This window comes from Amphimedon queenslandica, unplaced genomic scaffold (assembly GCF_000090795.2).
Source record: "Amphimedon queenslandica unplaced genomic scaffold, v1.1 AMPQUscaffold_13254, whole genome shotgun sequence".
NCBI lineage: Eukaryota > Metazoa > Porifera > Demospongiae > Haplosclerida > Niphatidae > Amphimedon > Amphimedon queenslandica.
Genome location: NW_003546510.1, coordinates 35,558 through 54,201, shown reverse-complemented (window position 1 = coordinate 54,201; position 18,644 = coordinate 35,558). Strand labels below are relative to the sequence as shown.

Sequence of the window (18,644 nt, the reverse complement as noted above, 5' to 3'; positions counted from 1 at the left end):
ACTCTTCTCCCACTAGTGCCAGTATAATTGACGTCTTTCCACACTGAGCTATAATAATAATAATTATTATTATTATTACAAATTAATTTTAATTACAATAATTATCACAAATGTCATCACTGTAATACTTACAATCTCCAACTAGGAGAATGCGGACTATCTTGATGTCGTGAGCTGACATCCCGTCCCCCTATCTCCTTCACAACAGCTCACAATCGAGAGAATCTCCAATCGATCAGTCTCACTCCTGGCAAAGAGGAGGAGCATTAAATTAAATCCCCGCCCCTTTTTACTGCGCATGCGCAGTGTTTTTACCCGGTAAAATACAATAGCAAAACAATGGCGGGTAAGAGGAAAGGGAGTCAAAAAGGAAAAAGAGATAGTGAGTTTTCTAAGATATTTTGTATAAATGGATTTATCTTTATAAACTAGGCGACAACTTGAAATTCTGGAACGTATTTCCATCACCTCTACGAGTAAGTAAGGAAATTATAATTAAAATAAAAAATGGCAGTGTTTTAATTATTTTTTTGTACACAATTCTAATTATTTGCATGTTTTTTTTCCTCCTAGCGTTCATCAAGAGGTCGTATCATAAAACCTCGACTTAAAAACCTTGCTTCATATTACGACCTCACCCCGGACTGTATTTATAAATGTGACTACAATAGCTCTACCAGTGCGATCATTAATCATCGTGTACCAGTATTAAAGTTAGAGAGAGTTAAAGAAATTAAGCGGATCAGTAGCAAAGATGGCAATAAATTAAATGGAGCATCATTGATTAATGATAATAAACCACAACTACCTTGTACTAGTAAGAATTCTCAATCTCTCTCACTGAAGACAGACAATGGGGCAACAAGAAAAGATTCACTTACTACTGATCGACCTACTCGTCGCAATAGTCCGAGTAAAAGACCTGCTAAAATGAGGAGAAGTTCTTTAAAGGCTCCAAAACTTACTGACTCCCTATCAAAGAGTACTCCCAACTCAAGGAAAGTTCATTTTGAGGTCAAGGAAGATGATACTATCAATGAATCTAACGTTTGGAATGAATCTGACATTAGGAGACTAAGAGAGTATGTCACTAATGCATAACAATCTACATGTAACGATTAATGAATATACTGTAATGCATTCTGTAGTGTAGCATTTCTCCTTCTTTACCCTTTTGACTCTTAATTGATTCTTCAGTATAATCAATTCTTAATATTTGTTTTTCTATTCTATGAAGAACCGTGTACAATGTTCCAGCGATTGTGACTGAGTTTTGGGAGGAGGTTGGTCGAAAGATGAAGCGACCACCGGAGCACTGTCAGAGCCAGTACCTGATGTCAGTCGGAGGAGGACCTACAACTCTAGCAGAAGTGAAGATGCCCTCGCTTGATAGAACCGATGAAGGTAAGAGGATTTTTAAATTCTGAAATCTCTCTTTTTAATATATTATAGTGAGATATTTTTATGGCCTGAAATTTTTTAACTTGCCCAAAAGCCGATTTAAAATTTTTCATTTTTATAAAAATTATTTTGTTCAATTTTCAAAATTTGCAAAAATTTCCAGCCACTAAATTTCATTACAAAATGTACATGTATCATGTACATGTACATCTTTTTCTTTGCTTCAGTTATTACTGCTAGAGTTGGCACTCTTAAAAGGAAGTTGCAGTTACGGATGCTACTGAGTGGTACAGAGTCAGGCTATGCGGATGACGCCTTCAACTCTTCTCCTCTTCGAAACAAACTGAAAGCTGTAGAGGTACGTTTGTACATGTACATGTACATACAGTATACATACAATGTACATGTACGTGTGCATTGTATTATGTTATGCATAGTTGTTGTTGCATAATAATTATATTGAAGTTATATTGCAATGCCTTCTACCGTACGCGTCTTAATTTTCGAGGTGTATTAAATTTCGTTATTTTCGTGCTCACCTTAAATCCACGAAATTTAAACCACCTCTAATGCCATTCTATTGTATGTAGACTATGGCCAGAACACGAAAATTAGCTCACACGAATATTAACTTTTGAGCAAATTTCATTCGAAAACACGAAATTTTGAACCCTCAAAAATTTGAACGTATACGGTACTATGTATATACATGTACATGTATTATTTTAATCTCATTTTGAATGATTCTTAAATGGTTTGAATGTTTGAATTTTCAAATAGAGAGAGACTTGTCTTCAAGACAGTGAGAGACACTCTTGTTCTAAAGAAGAAGATGATGTCCCTCCTTCATCAGTTTACAAGAGTCCAGTTCTCTACAAGAAGAGATTCCAGAGCTCTCCATCATCTTCACCTCATCATATCATTCCAGACATTCTCTCAATAAAGAGGTAAATGCATGTACTGTACATCATATTTTTAAAACTTGTGTTTCTAAAATTACATGTACATGTACCCTAATACACACTCAAGAGTTTTCTTGGCTGAATCAGAATGAATGCCAAAAATGAATGAATCAAGTTGATATCAGTACTGGTACAGTCCTGACAGGCATCATTGGTGATCAAATTGATCATCACTGTTGCACTGGCCTGAACTACGTGTAGTATAAATATTTATCATAATTGTATCATGCCTGATTTCATTATTGTATTGTGACTGAGTGCCAAAAATTCATGATTCAGACTGATCTCAGGGCTGATTCAGACTAGAATTCATCTTAATTCAGGTTTCAAATTTTGGGTGTGTACCTAAATTGCCTAGTACCTAGAATTACCCTAACTGCTCAAGGTTGATTCTAAATCAGACAAAGTATTTTTAATAAGCATTTAATAATTAACCAAAGAATGATTTCTAAAAGACACTAATTCTCTCATTCTTTAGTAGAGATACTGCAGACCAACTTGTCTATCGTTATGAAAAGGCTAAGAAGGAGGTCAGGCCACCTCCCCCACCTGTCAAACCAGTGCATGCCACAGCTAATGCTATTAAACCGATATCTCAAGCCTCCATCTCACGACAATTAAAAGCTATTTACAAGAAACTAGGCCCACCAAATGAAGAACAGGAAGAAGAGGAGGAGGAGGAAGAAGATGGAGAACTTGATGAGTCACTGAGTGATTTGGAAGAAGACTTTCAGATAATGATGTCAGGATTAAGAAAATAAAAAAAAACATCTGTATCTATTTGTGTATGTGTGTGCTTGTGTGTACTGTACCTGTTCTTCTGTTGTCTGATCTCATTATATTATTATAGTTATTATCTCCTCATTAGTTCACCTGCTGATGTATGTTAATTATAATGTAGTAGGATAATTCTATAAATACGATAATAGTATAGCTACATGTACATGTAGTATGATGCAATGTATGTGCTTATGATGTATACTCCTATTGGGGCAAGCAAACAAATGTATTTTTAATGCACAGACAAAGCTTAGCTATTGTACTAAGCTTCTTCTGTTGAATGTGATTTCTTCAGTGGTTGCTTCCAACTATCTAAATAAGTAACTTTAATGCTACATGCAGAGATTCTGAAGTGATGGAGAAACAATACACGTCAGTTTAACCAACTAAAAGGTGACTCAGTGCATGCATCAAGATCTACTGTATTCAGACATGTAAAATTTCATTGCTTTCTCTACATGTAACATCATACAGCACATAATATATAGCTTGCTTAAGCTCACCCCTTTAATTTTTTTTATTTTTATTTTTATAATAAACATTTCTTATTGGGTTGGCTAAATCATAGATATTACCACTCTAATATTTATGGCTAAATACTCTATCCATTCCAAAAGATCGTTTTGATCTATCCACCTTTGAGTTTAGGGATGCACTGTGCTTAAGGTACCTGAAACCATTAATTAATGTTCCACCTAATTGTGATGGTTAAGGGGACATTCTTACTACCTCTCATACCTCTCATTGTAGGAAAGGAGGGCTGATAGTGTGGCAAGGCATGAGCTTTGAGGATGGGCTTGGTATTAATGATAATTTTTTATTTTTATAAATACTGATTTTAAAAATTAACTTGTTTTTATAAAATCATGTATAATAAAAATAAAATTAACGATTATAATGTATCATTATTAATTATCATTATTATTTCTACGTCTTACATTTTGTCATATAATATTTAAATTAAATTAATGATGACAATTAAAAAAATGTAAAAATTAAAATACTTTTATAAAAAAATAAAAAAGAAATTAAATTAAAAAAATAATGAATAAACTAAAAATAAAAAAAATTAAAAATAAAAAAAATATCCAAAAAAATAAACAAGAAATAAAAATTAATAAATAAATAAAACTAAAAATGAAAAAGATATAAAATATGAAAATAAAAAATAAGTAAAAATAAAAATTAAAAATTAAAACTCTGCCGTTCATTATCTTCATAAATGATATGCCATTTTTATTACTGCTCTGATGTATGCTGATGATAATTTATGCTTTGGGGACCCCGGTCATAGATATTACTTAGAGTGAAAAGGAAACTCTAATATCTATGTCCCGGTTGAATACTGCAACCAGTGCCCTTCTTATCTGATGTGACAAGCTGCTGACATAGCTGCACACCTTAAACCCATCTGCGATCATTAAAAACCAAAGAATCAAAGGCAATACTATAACAAAAAAACAGAAATAATTTTATCATTATTGCAGAAAAACTGAAAACTAAAATGAAAGCTGAGACTGTGAACTGAAAATTCTAAAAAAAGTGAAGAATAGATTAATTATAATAGTTACTGCTAAAGTAACAAAATAGAAAAGTAAAAGTATGTGGCAGAAAAAACTACTAAAGATTATAATTAAAACAAATCAACAACTGATTCACGATTATTACTGAGTCTAACATCAGTAGAACTTGGAACAATTTCTCTCATTTGTTGATCAACATGCAGTTTTATGTGGATCAGTAACATCTTCATCTTGTTTCTTGAATAACTTCTTAATTAGAGCATCATAACATTTTATACTTGATAACTGCAGGTAAAGATGATAAACAAAAATCAAAATAAAACTAAAAATAAAAACAGATAAACAAGTATTGTACCAGATCAATACTTTGCTATCTTCATCAAGAGCTACAGATAGGCCAACCATGATACATAAGTTAAACAAGAACCAAACTTCAAGTACATTGTTCATTCTTTTCTTGTATGCTCCACCAAAACAATAACCCAGTGATACTATGATTAATGAATTCCTGCTCTGTGTGTGGGCTGGTATCAATGAATCTAATTAACTGATCACAAGATGTCCTTAGAGGACAAATGTTGGACTGCGTTTGTGAATGAAGATTATATAGAAGCTGTTCGCTTACTACCATTAGTGAAGGAACCGAATAACATTAGAAGAGCTTATAATTTAATTCAGTTGTGTTCAAGGAATGGCTGGTTAGATGTTACAAAAGATCTCATCACTAAATATTAGTCTCGCGCGGCCAGACTCTCCACCCCTTTTTGACTTTTGGACGGCGGGGGGAGAGTCTGGTGGACTGACGAACATAGACTTGTTCAAAGGGCGACCGTCGGCTTGGTCAGTGTGACTGACGTCAGGCAATAAAGACTAATTAAAGAGGTATAATTAGTTTTAGTAGGTGTGGCAATGTCATGTGTCAACATGGAGGATAGAGCTAAAGAATGTATTTTACAAGCTGCTACTCGGTTTAACATCACTCTGAAGGACAAACAGTTCGATGCCATCAAGGCCTTTTTATCAGGAAGGGATGTATTTGTATCTTTACCCACTGGGTATGGGAAGTCGTTGATATATGCCTTATTACCAATAGTATTTGACTTATTCAAAGGTATACAGAGATTATTAGTATTATTATAATTATTTATATATTACTAGAGCAAAGAGGAAGTATTGTCATCTGTATCAGTCCCTTAGTATGCCTAATGATGGATCAAAAAGCCAAATTTGCCCCACAAGGAATTATTACAGAATTTCTAGGTGAAGAGCAAACTGATGCATCCTGTATTAGAAGTGTAAAGAATGGGGAAGTTCAACTTGTCTACATGAGCCCGGAAAGCATCATATGTAATTTCCAATACCGCAATATGCTTCTTTCCCCAGTCTACCAAGAGAAATTAGTAGCCTTTGTAGTTGACGAAGCACACTGCGTAAAGAAATGGTTAGTTGTTTTTTCTCGCAATTTTATCAATTTTTATTTATAGGGGTGATAGCTTTCGAATCGCATATTCTCAGCTAGGAGATATTAGAAGTTTCCTTCCCCCATCAGTAAATGTTATGGCTCTAACTGCTACAGCCACTAATGCAACATATAAGTCAGTTTGTCAACGCTTGTCTCTACATGATCCAGTTTTGGTTGGCCACTCTCCAAATCGTGACAACATAATGTATGAAGTTAGGCCTATTACTGACTTAAGTTCATTTTGTGGCCTCATTGCTGATGAATTGAAACAGTTAGGATTGGAGTATCCTAAAACAATCATTTTCTTACAATCATATGGAGATTGTGCTTTAATGTATCAAACACTTAAATTGAAACTGGGCCCTTGCATTACATTTCCCCCTAATTATCCCATATTGCAACAGTTTGCCGTTATTGGAATGTATACCAGAGCATCAAAGACAGAAATGAAAGAGAAGACTCTGGCATCATTTTGTGAGACTCATGGTAAACTTCGGATTGTCTTGGCTACAACTGCTTTTGGAATGGGAGTAGACTGTCGTGATGTTCGTGTCATATATCATTGGAGGGCTCCATCAGATCTTGAACAATATGCACAAGAAACTGGTCGAGCTGGGAGGGATAATCTTCCATCAAGGGCAATTCTATTATACGGAAATCCAGGAAGGCATGTTGAGGAAAAAGTTAAGAAGTATGCGAGCAACAGGAGTGTTTGTCGAAGGGAGTATTTAATGAAGCAATTTCTGTGCAGTGATCAAGTGGAACCAACAAGAGATTTATCTACATGTTGTGATGTGTGTAGGGATTCAGTTACTAAAAATAATTATTGATGTTTTTTATATAAATAACGGAATAATATTATCTATGATCCAATCAGCAACATTGTCATTATTTATTGATTCCAGCATGCATTGTTGTACAGTTACAAATTTGTGTTTTCTGTTAGAAATAACACTAAAGACATCATCTTCCCTGAGGACGTCCAGTATTAGATTTAGATCCTTCTCATAGGAAGGCTTCTTATGCTTGTCAGACTTGTGTGTCATCATTTCATCTCCAAAAGATCGGCAAATTTCATCCACTATTCCAATCGCCTTAGCTGCACGTTCAATTGATGATCTATGTACATTGGACTCCATTTTAGAAATGATACCCTTTAGCCTCCTGTTTAGGTGTTCCATATGAAGGTCACAAGGAAGGTTGCATCCTGCTCGTCCTTTTGTGTTTACAAAACGACTCGTAATGGTTTGTGTTGCTATTCTTTCTGATGAAGTGAAGTTGCAGCTAATCAGTAACGCAGCAGCCTCTTTAGCATAGTTCCTATTGCCATTCTTTCGAAATATGACCATTAAATACTTCCATATACGTATTATTCTCTCTCCATCACCTTCCTTGATCCCATCGTAAAAGTTAAACCAAATTAAACTCAGAGTTAGTAGCTCACAGGCATAGGCATTAATTGAATCTAAGTGTATATACGCCAGAAAAGGAATTATGATTATTTCCAACATAATAAATACTATTACATACCTTGGCTTTTAGCATTTTCATTAGGACGAAGCTTTACAAATTTGTTGACAATCATCTCAGATACTTCATTAACTGTCATTCCTTCCACATACACTTTCTCAGCTGCAGCAATGACATGTCCTACAAGCACCACTTCAAGAAAGTCTTCTACAGCATTCATATTATCCTGCGGATCTGATGGTACAGAAGTTCTATGTAATATATTCCTCAGTTGAAAAAGGGTTCCTCTGTCAGAAGCAGACCGTGTTGTGTATAAATGCTTCCAGATAACCTGATACCAAATAATATTCACATGGAAATCAATTGTGGCCACTTACTTTAAGAAAAGTCATTCGAGCATGCCAATCTTCGATAACTGGTACAAGGCCGTGAAGTTTGTCACTGGCAATGTCATGATCATCTCTGACATATGCTGCAGTTCTAGCTCGTGCAACCGTTAGCTGGTCCCCACCAAATAATGTCTTCCACATATTGGTATCATTATATTCAAAGGTGTCACCATTAGGAAGTGACACTTTGCGTATAACTTGGACCGTAGGTACATATTTGTGCAGGTTATCCATGATTTGAGACATTTCATCAATTTTATTCTCGTTTTTAAACTCTATTCCCAGAGGAACCTAGCATTAAACATCAGTATATATTATTATGGCTTTTTGGTGTAGCACAATATAGGAACATACACTCGTTGTACATGAATAACTCACAATAGTGGACTTCACTTTCATTGCTGCTGCATATTTGTGGTCAATGTGCCAAACAACATCTTTCTTATTATTTTCAAACCTTTTCATGTTTTGGACAAGGAATCTGAAATGGACCTATTACTAGTGTTTATTTGGTACAATGAAATATACCTTGAAATCAAAATGCTGAATTCCTTTGTCATTTGTTCGTGGTCTGTCTCCAATGGCAGCAACTTAGCAATATCAATAGCTCCATCACTAGGCGATTCTGATAGGTGGCTCATATCTACTCGATCCTTTACTGCATACATATGAAAGTAATGTTGTGACACAGTCTGACTATCCACTCGTTGGAACGATCGCCTAAAATTCTTATCTAAATTATCTCCAACAATCTTGAACCCATGCCATTCTTCACCTAAACATGTATGCCACACATTAAGCTACTATAGTTCATAAAAGTTTCCTACTATCATTATCCATTTGATCTACGTTCTGAACACTTCCATCCTCAATGATTACTTCATCATGACATTGACTGCTCACATTAGTAACAGGTACTGCCTCTTCTAAAAATATTAAGTATAAAAATTACATGTGTTGGTATGATGTATCTTACGCAACAATATGTCATCCACACAATCATCAATATCAAGATTATGAATCACTTTTGCCATGCTTCTCATATCATTTGTTTCATCTACAACATCTATGAACAAAATAAAACAATGCATTATAAAGTTTTTTAACATACTATCAATTAAATCTTCCTGATCTTCTTCATTATTAGTCATTTCTAAATTTATGCAATCACTTTCTTCAACATCATCATATTCTGATAAAAGTAAAATATTAGATGGACGGCCAAACTGATCTACTTGATGCTGCTGTAACAACAAAGACAAATACATAACAAAACAGTGCATCTACAATATTACTTTTAAATTATTTCTCAAACTATCACTCCACTCCTGAACTTTAATGTCATGTTCTTGTGATAATCGGTCAATAAGCCTAAGGGTCCCAGAGTGTGAAAGGCAAACCATCAATGGTTGTAAGCAGTTATAAACCTATTTATGAATATAGTAGCCACTAGCCAGACAAAAGTGTGTGTATCAGCATACCTGTTTTGTGCATCCATTTCCATATAGTAAAACAGATACTGCACGTTGGAGTAGTGCCATTTTTCCTAATCGTTTCTTCAGCAATATTGAAGCAATAAAACAGACCAATATGATTCTTTTGGTATTACTTTTATCACGAACCAACGCCAGCAACAATTTGATTAAGGTTGGCATCATTGTTGAAAGCTCACAAAATAGCCGATCCCATTTAAAAAATCGAATACTGTCATGCGAATCTCGTAAAATTGAGCTATGATTTTCTGAAGAAATTTCTTTCATTTCACTTCTCAGTTTAGAAGCTAACTGCTTAATGAATAAATCAGATGTGTGTGACGAAGACATGACAGTTGTGGAAAATGACCTAAAATTCTTCCTCGTCAACTGCTTTATACACTTCCTTCTCCAGGGTGTATGAATGATGTGGTTTCTTTCCTTTGAAGGCCATTTAATCTTCACCTATTAAAAATGGATATCATAAAAGTAACATAGATTAGCATTTACTGACCGAAATACTTGGTTCAGAATCATCCTTGTCTGACAGCACCTCTCTGTCCTCCATCAATGGGACCTCTTCTCTCTGAAGTATTTCTTCTTCCCTTTCCACAAACTGCATCACCTCACTCTCCTCCTCTTCCAACTCACTCTCTTCTATATGAAGTACTTCTCCTTCCCCTTCCACCAATTGCATCACCTCTCTCTCCTCCTCCTCTTCCAACTGACTCTCTTCTCTATTTAGTAGTTCTCCTTCCCCTTCCACCAACAGCATCACTTCTCTCTCCCCCTCCTCCTCTTCCAACTGACTCTCCTCTCTATGAAGTAGTTCTCCTTCCCCTTCCACCACCAGGATCACCTCGCTCTTCCCCTCCTCCTCTAACGACTGAATCTCTTCTCTATGAAATAGTTCTCCTTCCCCTTCCACCAACAGCATCGCTTCTCTCTCCCCCTCCTCCTCTTCCAACTGACTCTCCTCTCTATGAAGTAGTTCTCCTTCCCCTTCCACCACCAGGATCACCTCGCTCTCCCCCTCCTCCTCTAACAACTGAGTCTCTTCTCTATGAAATAGTTCCCCTTCCTCTTCCATCAACTGCATCACCTCTTTGTCTCCCTCCTTCTGTAACAATATATTCTCTCTCTGAATTTCATCTATCACTTCCCCAGATATTCGTCTAGATTTTGTGGCCAACACATTATCATAGTTCTTCCTTTTCCTTTCCATTGCAGATACAGAATCAATACTTTCAAACAGTTTAACAATCATGGGAATCAACAAATTTTCTGTGGATTTCATTTTTGTCATTAAGTTAGCAAGGCCTTGTGCTAGAGACCTACACTTGTGGCAAAAGTAAGCATTGGTGATGTCTTTAATGCAGCAGGAGAACTTTCGACAGTAAAGTCGCTTTGACAATGTGTCTAAAACTTTCATTGTCAACTTTGAAGACTCTCCAGTAACTTTTCTTCTCTTAGTCTTCCATGTTCCTTGGCTTACAGCACTAGAACACAGACAGCATGTCTCCTTTCCAGCCATTTCATATACACGTGGATACACGTGAGCAAAATTGGACCCGCCTTTTATAATTACATTATTTATTCAACGATTTTCCATTATTCCTGTTTGGCTTCCCAATTAACGCCTCACTACTAGGAACAAGTTGATCTAGGTCAGTCCACCAGACTCTCCCCCCGCCGTCCAAAAGTCAAAAAGGGGTGGAGAGTCTGGCCGCGCGAGACTAATCCCACTGTGGGTGGCTATTGATATGGCAAGATTATTTGCACATTTTAAAACCTAGAGGACACTCTAAAATAAAAAAATTAACCCCAAACTAACCTTGGGGACTCCTAACATAACTAGGGGACTCCTAAAATGACTAGGGATGCTTTAAAAAACCACCACCCTAATAGTGAACTAGGGGACTCCCAACATAACTAGGGGACATAGCTAAGTAGAAAAGATAAAGAAATTCAATTTTTAAAGAGAAAAATAAAAAGAGCGTGTGCAATATTTTTCATGGCCTGAACCAGATTCAAACCAGTGCCCACATCACATCCAGCCCCACGCTTTCCCCACTGCACCACCACGAACCTGCTGCCCTAATAATGATGATTGTCATATTTATACTTTATTTCTGTATACAGTAAGATTACAGGTCCATATAAGAATAGCCACCAAGATGTGTGAGTTAGGAAAATGGTAAAAGAGTCTGTCTGGTACATATCTTTGAGGCTAGTTCATTCATTTAGACTCATTGTAAAGGAAAGGTACTTGTCTCACTGTATAATAATCTATAACATGATGTACCTGTTTGTAAGTTATACATTGTGTTAACATTTTCATTGTTTTGTATCTACATATACATGTATATATGGTTTCCACAGGATTTTGCTTAGTGCCCAGTTTCTTGGTCAGCAATTGCTCAATAATTTGGCCAAAAATAAAAATGATGGAATTCTGCTTTTTATAATTTTCCTAATGCATATAGATTTACTTATGTTTTCAGTGGCGGATCTAGAAGGGGTTTTTTGAGTTCGTTTGAAACCCCCTTTTGGCTTACTTTAAAAGTTTTGATTAGTTCTCAGAGTCACTTTTCAGTCCTAAGCTGTAGGCTAACTGTAGAATGCGAGGTAGAATGCTAGATTTAAATTTTTCATAGCAATAATTGTGTAATTAGAGCTCGTTAAATACGTGGAAAAGGACGAGTTTCTGCGTGGAAAAGAGGCGTGGTCAAAATTTTGGTGCGCTTCGCACGCCCTGTATCTCCCTGCCGTCCTGACTGAACTCCCCTTTTCATTCTGCTGCATCCGCCCCTGGTTTTGTAGAAGTTTTAGGTAATTTTAATTCTATTTATTTTTATATTTTTAAAAATTATTTTGATCAATAATCAGGCCAAAATCCACGTACTACTTTACGCATGGTTTGTAGTACATGTAGCTACATGGTCTTTGGCCAAATTTTTACCAAAACTGAAAACAAGAGACTTCTTCATTTTTATAATTTTGTTCTGGTAAATGTAGATATACTTATATTCCGTATCTAGAAAATTTGAGCTGGTTTCACTTAAAACTGATTTTCTGTGATAAATTGTTCCAAAAGCCATAATGGTATATGTGTCTGCACATGAAGCATGCTTTATAGCTCACTTAGCCCACTTTGTAGGAAGCCCTGTGTGTACTTGTACAAAACTATCTTATAATAACTAGTCGGATGCAATCTATTAATGTGGTGAGCTTGAGTCAGTCGTGGTATTGCACTGACTCTGCTGCTAGCTAGGCTGTTTTTCTAGTTAAATTTTGAATCTGGGATGCCATCATAGCCCTCTGAGCAAGAAGAAGAGCATCTTTTTCATTCCAGCAAGCCTGAGCAGGGTCGTTGAGGTCTTATTGCTTCATACATGCACATGTGTTTTTACAATATTTCATTAGAATGATGCTACTGCATTAGATCATTGGCAGATAAATAGATAGTAGTGCATACATGGGGCATGACCAGAAGATGGGTGTGACTGAAGACACACGCATACATACATACCGTACTTACAGAAGACTCCTGCTACAGTGGAGCTTGCCCCAATAATGTAACATTTATCCTACATTTCCCATCTTCTCTCTATTCTGTCTCTCTTTTTTTGTTGTAATTTTCCTTTTTCTTCTGTATCATATCTCAAATTTTTATAAGTACTGTATAATTGGTTTTTTTGAGGATAATAAATTTTGCAAATTTTTGGAATTTTTTAGATTTGCAAAATTAAATTCCTTGAAAATCAATTTAATATAGTACAATAGTGGAATTTTGCAAAAATTAATTTCGTGAACCTCTGGATACAGGTCTTTCATGCAAATCATTATTGTATACTGTTTTTGTCTCCTCCCTTCCTCTCTCCCTCTTGTAGTGCTATACCTAATTTAAAAGATCCTAGTGTTACTCTATCATTAGAAGATAATGCATTAATAAAGACATGTGGTATGTTAACTGATGGATCCCTTCAAATAAACTGTTTCTTCAATTCTCTCCTCATGCAGGCAGTTCACTATCAGTGAAACATTTCTACTTCAGAAGTTCAGACTTTGGACATGAAACTAATGTCATACCTTTATTATGTTAAAAGTGATCATCATAGAGCCTGTATGCTCCACACTAATGGTCCTGTGACACTGGTCAATGGTGGTAATGTAGGATCTTTCTAAAATGAAGCTACATGTACATGTAAGTTCAAGGCATCTTTTGTTACTTTCTGCCTACTATACTTATGTATAATGTCAGCTTATGCACTTGTGTCAACTTATGTACAGTATCAGTCAAACAATTAGCAGGTAAGAACACACCCACTAACCACACCCCTTTGTACCTTTTTCAGCACTAGATAATGTCGTCTGATATAAAATTTCCAGCAGTGGATTTTATCTTTTTTTCCCATTCATTTAAAAACAAAAGCTGTAACTGGGATTCATTCATTAATATAATAATAATAATAATAATAATAATAATAATAATTGCAATGTATCACTATTACTCTAAGGTACATGTATGTGTATTTCTTATTTCTGGAAAATTGAGATGTAAATAATAAATCAATACTTTATGAGTGAAAATATTTGTGAGAACAATATTATACCTATTTTGGCTTGTCAAATTATAATTTCAAAAATAATTATAGTTGAGTTTGGTCCACGTCTCTACGTAAATTATTGTTCACAAAGACACATATTAAGTCCAATAACTTATACATAGTTTATTCTGATCGTTTTTGGTGAAGATGCATAAGATATTAAAAGTGTTTAGTACCTCCAGACTACTTTGTCTTGTATGAGGTATTGAGGTGATAGTCGGGATAAGTATTGATACAAGTTTCTTGGTGCCGATTGTCCAGCATTAATCTTCTTATAGTTTTATTGTACCTTAATGACTGGAGAAAGAGTACTATTGACTCAGTAGACAATGAAGTCCACCTTACATTCAGTTCAACTAGTGATGAGTTATTGAGGAGAAGGTGAGAAAGAGCCTCCCCACTAGTAGAAGTAATTAGTGGATTATTATTGAGACCTAGTAAGGTAAGTGTAGAGTTGTGTTCAAGTGCTTGACAGATATTAGTAACTCCTCTATCACTAATGGAGTGTCGGTTGATGTCTAGTTCTTGTATTGTTTTATTATTAGTTAGTAGTATACACAAGTACTGGATACAATCATTAGTTAATGGAGTATACTGTATTTTGAGTTTTCTCAGGTGTAGTGTATGCAGTTCAGTTGACGATAGTAGGGATACGGTACTGTGAGTAGATGAGTAGTTGAGTTCAACCTTCTTATGATTATTATTAGTATTACTGATCACTTCATTACACTGAGCTGGAGATGGAGAGTAAAGAGATACGCTATCACTCTCCCAGTACACACTCCCAGTGACTCCTAATAAAACCAAAGGATATAATACATCATTATTTATGCATATAGTAACACAATTATTCACGTTATGTGTATACAAGCATAACTTTTACTACATGCAACCAAAGAAAAACAAATACACACACAGTATACACAAATTGTGTGTACATAGGTCTCGCATCATGCTGGCTGTAACAATAATTACAAACCTTTATCATGTTGTTCCTTGTCTTGTCTCAATGCAGATATCATAACAAGATCATTATTAATAGCCTCAAAGAAAAGAAAAGCTTTCTCATCATTACTAGATGAATCATTCCTTATTTTTTGTAGAATAGGAAGGGACACTTCTTCAATTGACAGTATAAACTCTAACAATTGAAGTGACTCCAACATTGAGTAGACATAACTACTAGGAATGTCTCCCTCGTCACCACATAACAAAGATCTTCCTTTCCACCAAAAAGTACTTCCCTTCTCAAATATCTCCAGCTGCTGTCCCTCACGAAATGAAAGGTCAACATTCCTCCATATTCCATGATAGTCAATACGTGCTGTATAAATAGATTTTGGTGATTGTGTACACTGGTCCTTCTCTATACAATAATATTAATCAGTTAATGATTCAACTTAAGGCTGATTCACACTTGAAATATTACATAAGGTAAGGCCTTAAGTTATGGCCAGTGCTTTATATTGGACTTCTGTTTTAACTGAAGTTTCATGTGTGAATCAGCCTTTTTATAATCATCTCATACTATGAATATTTGCCTTTTGACTCATCATCAGTTGTATACTAGTGATTGATATATTTTCTTGTAGTAACTCAATCACTTTCTTATGCTCCACTAATGCCTCCTCTCTTCCTGTGATAAGGTAGTATACAGACAGATTATGCAAGTAAAGTCAGTACCTGCTTTCATTAGGAGAGAGGTTTGGAAATACTGAGTATCTGATTTCTTTGATTTAAATGTTTTATTTATCAACTTTCCTCTAGTCAGTAGCTTTACTTTAGGTTTAGACTCTATACATGTATAGAGTCTAAACCTGCAGTAATGACACAAGAGAATATTAATTTATAAGATAATTGTAAACTGATTGTTCAAATGATTATCAACTGCACAATACTTTAATACATGCTTTATGTTAGCACTATACCTGGTGTCTGTAGTGTCCTTTCAAAGTACTCTATACAAGTAATAATACCTTAATAAACTATCTGCATCCAGGGCCGTAGCCAGGAACTTGAAACAAGGGGTTTGGAAATTGCTGCGCGCGAAGCGCGCAGCAAAATTTTTTTAACAAAATGGGCGTGGTCGGTAGGCGTGGTCTTGAGTTACGCATCTCAGCCATGTGCTGACTCAGCTAAAATGGCTATCTGTGCTTCTCGCTGCTGCCAAAATGCTAATCCTGCTTTTGCAGTGCTGTTCTTCATGACAGGAGCTAATCTAAAACTTTTTTGCAGCTACAACAGGGGGTTCGTCCGAACCCCCCGAACCCCCCCTGGCTACGGGCCTGGCATCATTCACTGACAATACCTTTTCTTTTTTTGATGATATTCAGTTGTTTGTCTTGTTCAAATATTGATCCTATACCATTAGTATAAGAAACATCACATTAACTGAGTAATAGATTAACTCACATACTTTCTTTGTAATCAAGTAAAGTCTCCAGTTCTTGTTCCTCTTCATTAGCTAGTGTAATCTCCTTTGCAAGACACTCATTATTCATTACCTATAATCAGTACATAGTATTAACATGCAAAGTCTCATATAGTTACAGTATCTTATACTTTGTATCTGATCCTTTTATCATACACAGTGTAGTGGCCAATGGTTAGTCTAATTAAACTGAATTCCTTGATCAAGACAGTTAGGTTTTCTTGTGCTTCCAAATAAAGAGCAGCTAGTAAATGATGTGGAGCATAACAGACAATAATGATGGAGTTCCCACGATGAATGCTTCGTACGATAATCCTCTTGCCCAAGTCTTCAAATGCTTTCTCTAAGAGACGTCTAATGTCATCAAGTGTATGTTCATCAGGCTCCCATTGCAGTACAAACTCCACTCTCTCACAAGGGAACTGACAGCTAGTGACAGCTTCTTGTTGAGCATGAACTTGACCTTTATCTTTGAACAAAAGTCATCGACTGCTTCTTCAAACTCAGTGATCATCTTGAGTGCACCAGTAATGTGATACTTATTAACGATAGCTTTTATTGGTACTATATTGATAATATTGCATCTGCTCTCAACAATATTCATGACTTCCTTCACTGTATCAACAGATGATAGCTCTTTCTTCACTTCAGGAAAACAACAAGAAAGGTACTCCTTGATATTACAAGCTGAAGGTACATTCTCCACGACTAGTTTTATTATGCTATAGCGAAGATCACCAAACTTAACACGAACTTCATCAAAACGACAATTGTACACTTCACTAACAAAAACTTCTTCGACTATTGATAAAATTAATATTATTATATTACACATTATTATTATACCTGATGGTGCATTAGGCAAAGATTCATTTATTTGAATATTATCAACTTCAGGAAATAATTCATCTAAATTTTTTAAAATGAATTTTATTTTGAATTGAATAAGATGGTTTTACCACAATCTTTGATAATATCTTGAGCTAGAGGTTTAGTTTCTTCTAATTCCATTAATATATTTCCTAGTGACCTTAGCTTATTGTGATCATCAGTTACTGCAACCATTAATTCTCTTAATGTGTCACTTAATGAGCCCCCACATCTCTCAATCTTCCTTTGCGTATCTTCAGTGATTAATCCTTCTGTACATAACAACTGGATACAACTATCAGTGAGAGATACTAGCAAGATTCTATTACTGTAATGCTGGAATATCTGGCTAGCAGGATCATCATCTACAAGTTATACATAGATTTGAAAACTTTGCATCAATGATTTATTATATGACAATTGTATGTACTGTTTGTATGTGAACTTTACATGCATTACGGATGAGTGTAGCAGCTGGTTTTTGATTCATTCTCTCAAGTGCACTAGCTAACGATTCCCAAGTACGATTATTAGCTGAAGTCAACCACAAGCTCAAACACTCTAGTAAACACTGAGAAGGATCACTTGACCATTTAGCTCTGATGTTTGCCAGATCAGAATAAGGCAGGCTTAATTCCACTCCAAGATCAAACCAGTTAGCATCAATGAAGTGGCTTTCCTTCAAAGCATCTCTTACTAACTTTAAGTGACTGATATCTATGATAAATACAACCAGTCAACATGCAATTAGTCATAATATCACTTTCTGTTTTATTTAACTTACCTAAACGAAACACTCTGCCTATGCTTCTACTTGCCATAGCCATTGTTCTGCTCAGACGGCCGGTGGGTGCGGGCGCGTTTCCACGTGCATGGTTGCACGTGTTTTTATGGGCGGTGCCAGACCATGGCCAGACTCATTTTATTTTTTTTCTGTATGATTAGAGTGATATTCAAGGCAGAGTCTGGCAGACAAAAACATATGAATATATAAAAAACATATGAATATATATAACATTTATGATTGCTGTGCATTACTTTCTGATTTTAGTTCTTAGTAAAATTATTACACTTTTACTAATGCATCGCTTGACGTACAGCATAATGCTAGGCAATTTAAAATGCTAGAAAAGTTAGAGGCAAGGTCCTTTCATTTGATCTAGGGATGAAAAAAATTACTTATTGACCCAATAAAAAGGCTTTATGACGTTAAATTTTTAAAAAGTAATTTAGCAGTCTCATTCTGATAGTTGTCTGACATCAGTAGGTATAGG

The 18,644-nt window shown here is 35.4% G+C and overlaps 3 protein-coding genes and 1 long non-coding RNA gene across 7 annotated transcripts; 3 read left to right on the top strand and 1 right to left on the bottom strand.

The window, feature by feature from the left end:
• Positions 1–334: 334 nt before the first annotated feature.
• Positions 335–3,263, top strand: LOC109584032 (mis18-binding protein 1-like). Of its 2 annotated transcripts, none has more exons than XM_019999596.1 (7): positions 335–382; positions 433–476; positions 574–1,082; positions 1,238–1,404; positions 1,629–1,759; positions 2,182–2,348; positions 2,845–3,263. In XM_019999596.1, exons 1-7 carry the CDS (start codon positions 340–342, stop codon positions 3,122–3,124), a joined length of 1,341 nt encoding a protein of 446 aa, XP_019855155.1. In that variant the 5' UTR covers positions 335–339; the 3' UTR covers positions 3,125–3,263. The 2 variants fall into 2 exon arrangements, with proteins under 2 accessions (XP_019855155.1, XP_019855154.1); XM_019999595.1 differs by having other exon boundaries at positions 2,842–3,263.
• Positions 3,264–5,402: 2,139 nt separating this feature from the next.
• LOC100638433 (ATP-dependent DNA helicase Q-like SIM) lies at positions 5,403–6,996 on the top strand. The gene is made up of 3 exons (XM_003388384.2): positions 5,403–5,777; positions 5,825–6,107; positions 6,151–6,996. The coding sequence occupies exons 1-3, from the start codon at positions 5,576–5,578 to the stop codon at positions 6,956–6,958; spliced, it is 1,293 nt and encodes a 430-aa protein (XP_003388432.2). The 5' UTR covers positions 5,403–5,575; the 3' UTR covers positions 6,959–6,996.
• Positions 6,943–11,071, bottom strand: LOC109584043 (uncharacterized). The gene is made up of 11 exons (XM_019999604.1): positions 9,974–11,071; positions 9,469–9,924; positions 9,283–9,414; positions 9,099–9,231; positions 8,964–9,053; positions 8,815–8,913; positions 8,516–8,762; positions 8,366–8,468; positions 7,976–8,278; positions 7,659–7,929; positions 6,943–7,593 (listed from the first exon to the last, which is right to left on the bottom strand). The coding sequence occupies exons 1-11, from the start codon at positions 10,991–10,993 to the stop codon at positions 6,965–6,967; spliced, it is 3,483 nt and encodes a 1,160-aa protein (XP_019855163.1). The 5' UTR covers positions 10,994–11,071; the 3' UTR covers positions 6,943–6,964.
• Positions 11,072–11,178: 107 nt separating this feature from the next.
• On the top strand, positions 11,179–14,267 carry LOC109584044 (uncharacterized). 3 transcript variants are annotated; one of them, XR_002185814.1, is made up of 4 exons: positions 11,179–11,724; positions 13,353–13,423; positions 13,483–13,666; positions 13,724–14,267. It is a non-coding gene; the product is annotated as an uncharacterized LOC109584044 (long non-coding RNA). The 3 variants fall into 3 exon arrangements; XR_002185815.1 differs by having other exon boundaries at positions 11,180–11,724; positions 13,483–13,660; XR_002185816.1 differs by having other exon boundaries at positions 11,181–11,724; positions 13,483–13,773; positions 13,818–14,267.
• Positions 14,268–18,644: the final 4,377 nt, after the last annotated feature.

Bases quoted from the DNA above. Each gene is read 5' to 3' on its own strand.
- LOC100638433 (XM_003388384.2), top strand. From the start codon at position 5,576: ATGTCATGTGTCAACATGGAGGATAGAGCTAAAGAATGTATTTTACAA. The intron at 5,778-5,824 runs GTATACAGAGAT...ATATATTACTAG, and splicing joins AGTATTTGACTTATTCAAAG to AGCAAAGAGGAAGTATTGTC. The intron at 6,108-6,150 runs GTTAGTTGTTTT...TTTTATTTATAG, and splicing joins GCACACTGCGTAAAGAAATG to GGGTGATAGCTTTCGAATCG.
- LOC109584032 (XM_019999595.1), top strand. From the start codon at position 340: ATGGCGGGTAAGAGGAAAGGGAGTCAAAAAGGAAAAAGAGATA. The intron at 1,083-1,237 runs GTATGTCACTAA...TATTCTATGAAG, and splicing joins GACATTAGGAGACTAAGAGA to AACCGTGTACAATGTTCCAG. The intron at 2,349-2,841 runs GTAAATGCATGT...CTCATTCTTTAG, and splicing joins GACATTCTCTCAATAAAGAG to TAGAGATACTGCAGACCAAC.
- LOC109584043 (XM_019999604.1), bottom strand. From the start codon at position 10,993: ATGGCTGGAAAGGAGACATGCTGTCTGTGTTCTAGTGCTGTAAGCCAA. The intron at 9,232-9,282 runs GTAATATTGTAG...TTGTTGTTACAG, and splicing joins GTTTGAGAAATAATTTAAAA to CAGCATCAAGTAGATCAGTT. The intron at 8,763-8,814 runs GTAGGAAACTTT...ATACATGTTTAG, and splicing joins AGATCAAATGGATAATGATA to GTGAAGAATGGCATGGGTTC.